General features: G+C 42.5%; 2 protein-coding genes across 4 annotated transcripts in view; one reads left to right on the top strand and one right to left on the bottom strand.

The window, feature by feature from the left end:
• The first annotated feature begins 90 nt into the window (after window positions 1-90).
• Window positions 91-8293, top strand: part of LOC5514205 (xaa-Pro aminopeptidase 1) — a 26487-nt gene continuing 18284 nt past the window's right edge. The window contains exons 1-4 of the mRNA XM_048725070.1: window positions 91-255; window positions 373-440; window positions 4888-5013; window positions 5754-5817. Coding sequence (XP_048581027.1) covers window positions 222-255; window positions 373-440; window positions 4888-5013; window positions 5754-5817 — 292 coding nt within the window. The 5' untranslated portion in view covers window positions 91-221. The remainder of the gene's footprint in view (window positions 256-372; window positions 441-4887; window positions 5014-5753; window positions 5818-8293) is intronic.
• Window positions 6239-8293, bottom strand: part of LOC116619253 (thyrotropin receptor) — a 6396-nt gene continuing 4341 nt past the window's right edge. The window contains exons 4-5 of one of the 3 annotated variants that reach the window (XM_032383839.2): window positions 7977-8109; window positions 6239-7656 (exon numbers count right to left, since the gene is read on the bottom strand). In XM_032383839.2, the coding sequence (XP_032239730.1) occupies window positions 7655-7656; window positions 7977-8109 (135 nt within the window). In that variant the 3' untranslated portion in view covers window positions 6239-7654. Of the gene's footprint in view, window positions 8110-8293 lie in introns of all 3 variants that reach the window. The other 2 variants (XM_048725072.1, XM_032383838.2) reach the window with 2 other exon arrangements.

Here is an 8293-nt window from a genome sequence, read left to right as displayed (position 1 = left end):
AGTTAAATTAAGGTTGCTGTATCGATGTCTTCTCTCAGAGCCACGATCACGTGATCACCATTCACATATGCCGGGCCACCAGCGATCCACCAGCTATCATCGTCACAATTGGCTGGTCAGATCTGATCCCTCGCACGGAAAAAAAAAATAAACCTAATTCGGACTCCCAGGCTCTAAAACATCACTCAAGCATGAAGGAACAACATTAGGCTGCACCGATAATGGTACTTTCTCATCGATACCTTATAATTCTTGGTAAGGGTGTGATGTGATAACAAAACTTGTTACGTTGGCTGAATTTTGTAGTCTGTTTATTAACTTTTTTGTTTATTAGACTTGTGTTCATTAAAGCTTGGTTGTTTATTATCCTAGGTCTGACATGGATACTATCTGAAGCAACGGAGCAAAAGGCACGTGTGTGTGAAAATGGCAAAACCAAGGTATAATCATAATAAGATTTTAGATACGTGCGATTTCGCTTCGTCGGCTGCGTAGACTGCCCTTTTTTTTTTCAATCATTCGTGCCGCTGTCACACGCTTCTAGCGTGACAAGTGGCGTCTAGTCAATTTCCAGGACTTGTCAATCAGATTTGAGGCGTTGAAACTGTGCTAGCAGCATTTGAGTTGAAATGATCTTTCATGGTCTTTATACATTCATTTACTTATACTCGCATTCTTTCTATTACATTTGTTTTTTTTTTTTAAATATTGACAGTCTTCTTGCTTTAAGGCGCTGAAACTAACATTTAACCGCCGTGATCGAGACCAGCTTACGATGTGAATAAGCAAAATTTAACCTTAGAGTTTTAGGCTTTTATGTTGTTTCATTCCCATTTTTACCATCATAATCACATGCATTCGAAAGTTTTCCATTCTTGCATCGTTTCTATCCTCTCTCTCTTTTGCCACTAAGCTACATCCTACTCTTGATTTGTTTGTAATGCTCTTTGTCGTGCGTGCTATAGCAGGCGTCGAAACATTTGGTGAGGGGGATCAATACTGAAACATTAAGAAAATATTAGGGGGTGGGCACAGCCACGCCTCTACTAGACATTTCCTAAAAAAAATAATTTTGCGTGTGGTGTGTGTGTGTGTGGGGGGAGGGGCACATACGAGAAATAATAAAAAATACACTTTCAATATTATATTATACTACACTAATTACACAACATATATTTCACCTGCCTTTTTCCTTTCTTTGCTATAATATTTCTTTTCTTATCTTCTTCTTCTTAACCCTTTTTTATTTGATGTATTTTTTCTTTCCATTTTTTTTACCTTGTTTCTAATCCACCCAATCTTGTGGTAACATTTGCCAGGCTCACCTGTATCCTATTCTACCTTGTTTCTAATCCACCCCATCGTGTGTTTAGTTTTTGCCAGGCTCACCTGTATACTATTCTACCTTGTTACTAATCCACCCCATCGTGTGTTTAGTATTTACTAAGGCCCACCTGTATCCTATTCTACCTTGTTTCTAATCCACCCCATCGTGTGTTTAGTTTTTGCCAGGCTCAGCCGTATCCTATTCTACCTTGTTTCTAATCCACCCCATCGTGTGTTTAGTTTTTGCCAGGCTCACCTGTATCCTATTCTACCTTGTTTCTAATCCACCCCATCGTGTGTTTAGTTGTTGCCAGGCTCACCTGTATCCTATTCTACCTTGTTTCTAATCCACCCCATCGTTTGTTTAGTATTTACTAAGGCTCAGCCGTATCCTATTCTACCTTGTTTCTAATCCACCCCATCGTGTGTTTAGTTTTTGCCAGGCTAAGCCGTATCCTATTCTACCTTGTTTCTAATCCACCCCATCGCGTGTTTAGTTTTTGCCAGGCTCACCTGTATCCTATTCTACCTTGTTTCTAATCCATCCCATCGTGTGTTTAGTTTTTGCCAGGCTCACCTGTATACTATTCTACCTTGTTTCTAATCCACCCCATCGTGTGTTTAGTATTTACTAAGGCCCACCTGTATCCTATTCTACCTTGTTTCTAATCCACCCCATCGTGTGTTTAGTTTTTGCCAGGCTCAGCCGTATCCTATTCTACCTTGTTTCTAATCCACCCCATCGTGTGTTTAGTTTTTGCCAGGCTCACCTGTATCCTATTTTACCTTGTTTCTAATCCACCCCATCGTGTGATTAGTTTTTGCCAGGCTCACCTGTATCCTATTCTACCTTGTTTCTAATCCACCCCATCGTTTGTTTAGTATTTACTAAGGCTCAGCCGTATCCTATTCTACCTTGTTTCTAATCCACCCCATCGTGTGTTTAGTTTGTGCCAGGCTAAGCCGTATCCTGTTCTACCTTGTTTCTAATCCACCCCATCGTGTGTTTAGTTTTTGCCAGGCTCAGCCGTATCCTATTCTACCTTGTTTCTAATCCACCCCATCGCGTGTTTAGTTTTTGCCAGGCTCACCTGTATCCTATTCTACCTTGTTTCTAATCCACCCCATCGTGTGTTTAGTATTTACCAAGGCTCGCAGCCGTACCTTGTTTCTAATCCACCAATCGTGTGTTTAGTTTTTGCCAGGCTCACCTGTATTCTATTCTACCTTGTTTCTAATCCACCCCATCGTGTGTTTAGTATTTACCAAGGCTCAGCCGTATCCTATTCTACCTTGTTTCTAATCCACCCCATCGTGTGTTTAGTTTTTGCCAGGCTCACCTGTATCCTATTCTACCTTGTTTCTAATCCACCCCATCGTGTGTTTAGTTTTTGCCAGGCTCACCTGTATCCTATTCTACCTTGTTTCTAATCCACCCCATCGTGTGTTTAGTATTTACCAAGGCTCAGCCGTATCCTATTCTACCTTGTTTCTAATCAACCCCATCGTGTGTTTAGTTTTTGCCAGGCTCAGCCGTATCCTATTCTACCTTGTTTCTAATCCACCCCATCGTGTGTTTAGTTGTTGCCAGGCTCAGCAGTATCCTATTCTACCTTGTTTCTAATCCACCCCATCGTGTGTTTAGTTTTTGCCAGGCTCAGCCGTATCCTATTCTACCTTGTTTCTAATCAACCCCATCGTGTGTTTAGTTGTTGCCAGGCTCAGCAGTATCCTATTCTACCTTGTTTCTAATCCACCCCATCGTGTGTTTAGTTTTTGCCAGGCTCAGCCGTATCCTATTCTACCTTGTTTCTAATCAACCCCATCGTGTGTTTAGTTTTTGCCAGGCTCAGCCGTATCACATTCTACCTGGTTTCTAATCCTCCCCATCGTGTGTTTAGTTTTTGCCAGGCTCAGCAGTACCCTATTCTACCTGGTTTCTAATCTTCCCCATCGTGTGTTTAGTTTTTGCCAGGCTCAGCCTTATCATATTCTACCTTGTTTCTAATCCACCCATCGTGTGTTTAGTTTTTGCCAGGCTCAGCCGTATCCTATTCTACCTTGTTTCTAATCCACCCCATCGTGTGTTTAGTTTTTGCCAGGCTCAGCAGTATCCTATTCTACCTTGTTTCTAATCCACCAATCGTGTGTTTAGTTTTTGCCAGGCTCAGCAGTATCCTATTCTACCTTGTTTCTAATCCACCCCATCGTGTGTTTAGTTTTTGCCAGGCTCAGCAGTATCCTATTCTACCTTGTTTCTAATCCACCAATCGTGTGTTTAGTTTTTGCCAGGCTCACCTGTATCCTATTCTACCTTGTTTCTAATCCACCCCATCGTGTGTTTAGTATTTACCAAGGCTCAGCCGTATCCTATTCTACCTTGTTTCTAATCAACCCCATCGTGTGTTTAGTTTTTGCCAGGCTCAGCCGTATCCTATTCTACCTTGTTTCTAATCCACCCCATCGTGTGTTTAGTTGTTGCCAGGCTCAGCAGTATCCTATTCTACCTTGTTTCTAATCCACCCCATCGTGTGTTTAGTTTTTGCCAGGCTCAGCCGTATCCTATTCTACCTTGTTTCTAATCAACCCCATCGTGTGTTTAGTTGTTGCCAGGCTCAGCAGTATCCTATTCTACCTTGTTTCTAATCCACCCCATCGTGTGTTTAGTTTTTGCCAGGCTCAGCCGTATCCTATTCTACCTTGTTTCTAATCAACCCCATCGTGTGTTTAGTTTTTGCCAGGCTCAGCCGTATCACATTCTACCTGGTTTCTAATCCTCCCCATCGTGTGTTTAGTTTTTGCCAGGCTCAGCAGTACCCTATTCTACCTGGTTTCTAATCTTCCCCATCGTGTGTTTAGTTTTTGCCAGGCTCAGCCTTATCATATTCTACCTTGTTTCTAATCCACCCATCGTGTGTTTAGTTTTTGCCAGGCTCAGCCGTATCCTATTCTACCTTGTTTCTAATCCACCCCATCGTGTGTTTAGTTTTTGCCAGGCTCAGCAGTATCCTATTCTACCTTGTTTCTAATCCACCAATCGTGTGTTTAGTTTTTGCCAGGCTCAGCAGTATCCTATTCTACCTTGTTTCTAATCCACCCCATCGTGTGTTTAGTTTTTGCCAGGCTCAGCAGTATCCTATTCTACCTTGTTTCTAATCCACCAATCGTGTGTTTAGTTTTTGCCAGGCTCACCTGTATCCTATTCTACCTTGTTTCTAATCCACCCCATCGTGTGTTTAGTTTTTGCCAGGCTCAGCCGTATCCTATTCTACCTGGTTTCTAATCCACCCCATGGTGTGTTTAGTTTTTGCCAGGCTCAGCCGTACCCTATTCTACCTTGTTTCTAATCCACCCCATCGTGTGTTTAGTTTTTGCTAAGGCTCAGCCGTATCCTATTCTACCTTGTTTCTAATCCACCCCATCGTGTGTTTAGTTTTTGCCAGGCTCAGCCTTATCATATTCTACCTGGTTCCTAATCCTCCCCATCGTGTGTTTAGTTTTTGCCAGGCTCAGCCTTATCATATTCTACCTGGTTCCTAATCCTCCCCATCGTGTGTTTAGTTTTTGCCAGGCTCAGCCGTACCCACCTCAGGGCGCCTGCAGGCCCTTCGCGCGCTAATGGCCAATAAGACGATTACAGATGGAGGAGTACAGGCGTACATGGTCCCGTCATCAGATGCTCACCAGGTCAGCTAATATCATGCGTATAGGGATTTAGGATAAAATGCACACAAATGATAGAAGCCTGTGGTACGATTTGCCGCAGATCCAGGCCATTTTACTGTAAGGCCCACTCGACTCTTTCCATTGAAATAAAAAAAAAATAGGCGACTTCAGCAAGACATCACTAGACTTTTTGAGTGGCAAACTCTAACCAAAATAAAGACATGGTTGCGGCCGTAACGCCCGAGAGCGACGAAATTGAAATCTTTCAATGAAAATAAGTCATTTCTGACATTCGGAAGTTTGACATTTCCAACATGACTTTCTGGCTGATTCGTAAACGCTGAATAAGGTGCTTTTTACTGTTGTTATTTTGCGGGCGCGAGGGTTTATTTAGTATTTAGAGGGCGCGCGGGTTTGCCGCCCTAAAAGACACGTGAACGCCTGGATGTTTCCTGGATGTGTTAACGTGCTCCCTATTGAAAATACACCACTTTATTGATTTAACCAACGCTGATATGAAACCGGTACACATCCACCAAAGACCTCTGCGCGGGAAAAGGTGAGTAAGGAAGTTATAGCGTGAAAGTGAATCACGCTTGTAAGGAGAACGGGCATCGGGTCAACACCCTTTTTCTGCAGTCACCTCAACCTGTCCCTTTCTTGTTCCCTTTACGCTGGCTATAGAGAGATTACGAATACCAAATGGTTATCCCCGAGATTGTATTATTTTACACATATCACTTTTGTATTATCATGCTTAGACTGAAGACGTGGCGCCCCAGCATAAGAGAAGACAATTTATTTCAGGATTCAGCGGATCTCATGGTGAGGGCAAATATATTTACTCTTGGTGTCCAAATAGCACAAATGCTATAACAGTACCCCTCATCTTTATCCAGTCACGTCCTCATCGTCACATGGAACGATTGATTAGTATATGCAGTCGCGTAGCCAGGATGGGCTGATGCGGGATATATATCATACGCATAAACGTCATAACGATTCTTCAATATATAACACATTATTTTTGCAGTAAAGGGTGGCGTGCGCCCTCACCCGTTGCCCATCTTTAGCTACGCGCATGATATATTTCGTTTAGTCAGGTCGTCTGAGGCTGGGGTACTAATTCTGGTAGAACGTTTGGCTTTGACGATAATAGATTACGATTATTCCCGGCATATCTGTTCGCCTTTGCGATGTAGCTGCCACATGCGAGGCTTCCCCACCCTTAAGAACACGAATCCTGTTACCCTTTACTCCCAGGTTTTTATTTAGGGCGTTTAGAAATTTATCATTTCTAAATGCGTATAAAAGTGAGTTGTGTCTCCGGCTATGTCCATTGCTTCTTACGCACCGGGGACGCCAAAACAAACTTGTTTGACCCTTCAGCCAAGATGTGAATAATAAGAGGAACCAAGAGAAACGTGAAGTTAGTGAGAGAAATCAGAAATACTCTGCGAATTATCTTATAGTTCACTGTGTTCTGTACACCAGCTTGTTGGCTTGATTTGCGCAACCTGAATTAGATATGAAAGTATATCGGTAAAATAAGAATAAAAGATAAGTACGCAAGCCACAATGCCGCTCACATGTCCAGTAATTGTTTGCTTGCTGACGGTGGTCTCTTCGGTAGACAATAGTTATTAAAGAAATAATTCTCCTTGAAAAACGTATATGGCAGAATATTGAGGATGAACACGAAGAAATGCACTATGATGATGAGCTGTCGGGCAAGTTTGGTATGTAAACTTGGATTTCATCGGGTTTCATCGCAAAGACTACAGCAAGATATCTTTAAACTGTGAGCAGCGTAGAGGCTCCCACCGACGACAAAAACGAGAACAAGAAAGAAAATCCAAGAGCGCTGCAAAACCAGGTTCTCTTCAGTTTCTCTTCAGTTTCCTCTTCAGTTTCTCTTCAGTTTCTCTTCAGTTTCTCTTCAGTTTCTCTTCAGTTTCTCTTCAGTTTCTCTTCAGTTTCTCTGCAGTTTCTCTTCAGTTTCTCATACTCGTAAAAAGACAACCTTGTTTGAGCTGTAGTCAACACAAGAAGAGAAAGAGTAAAGCAGAAACCACCGAATGCCATGTTCCATGAGGAACATAATCGCATTAGACCTTAGACTCGACGTCGTGGCAGCCACAGCAATGACAATGCCGTTAAGTACCAAGGAAGCTGCTGAGAATGGGTACATGGCAGAATTGATCTTGTTCGACTTGTCGCAGCAGCGGTTCAACCTGGTCAGCGTTATCCTCCCAACGTGCGATGCGCATGTCATCTCCGAATCAATGCGCTGCTTGTGAGGGTTTTTTAGTTGTCCGATGCACCTCAGATCGAAACGATGTCTTGCAAATCTTCGATTGGCATTTAGAGGAATGTGGAACATGTAGCCATAGCAACCATTGTATTGCACTATTGGTAGCGTTGTGTGATTTAAGTTTCTTGTCATCGTTGAGGATGACCACATGTGTTCCTCAGTAAGACACACTGCAGACATTGCGGACTGACTGCGGTGTGCCGATCAGCACTCGTAACATGCGCATTTGGAACAGATGCTCTTGCGTGACCCAGTTTGCCTTACCGCTTGTGTCTAAGACAAGCAATCGTGTGAAGGTTGTAGCTGTAGATGCTGTAGAAGGTGGTAGCTGAAGATTGTTGCTGATATTTCTGAAAAGTATATTTGTATCAGTAACAAGAAAAATATCCATTAGAAACAAAAAAGTATCCTGCTGCAAATCACACTAAAGCTAAATATATCTATGATAAGATGAGGAATAAAAAAGAGAATATAAAAAGTAATAGACTTAAAGTGACTTAAAGGAAGGATGGATACCAGGAGGATTTCAACGTTTGTTAAAAGGTTACGTCCGCGTAGCTGACATTTTATAGGGAGATGTAAGCACCGTTATTAACACTCCTCAGCAAATCCTATTTTTTTACTCTATTCATACTGACTTGCTAGGGATGGCCATATAGATACTACTTACAGTGCTGTGACATCCCTTGCGTCGTAAACAAACTGAGTCCAGCTATCATCCGACACATTACTGCACTTAGCCTCGATCCCGTTGTAAATCGGATCACGCGAACACTGACAACCGACACCTTCCGTGGAATAGACTATATGTGAGGCAAAGCATCTATTAGCATCTATTTTATGACTGAGAATACACTTCATCTGACCCGCTAAGGTCCACCGAATGGTTTTTCACGAGCACCAGCGAATAATACGAACAATCAGGAATTTTTGCCTCGGACTGTGAGCAATTCGTAATTAAGAAGTCGAGCTTCAAAAAAAGCGCGC

The sequence above is a fragment of the Nematostella vectensis genome, chromosome 3 (genome assembly GCF_932526225.1).
Source record: "Nematostella vectensis chromosome 3, jaNemVect1.1, whole genome shotgun sequence".
In the NCBI taxonomy this organism is placed as follows: domain Eukaryota; kingdom Metazoa; phylum Cnidaria; class Anthozoa; order Actiniaria; family Edwardsiidae; genus Nematostella; species Nematostella vectensis.
This window is presented reverse-complemented; position numbering and strand designations above follow the sequence as displayed.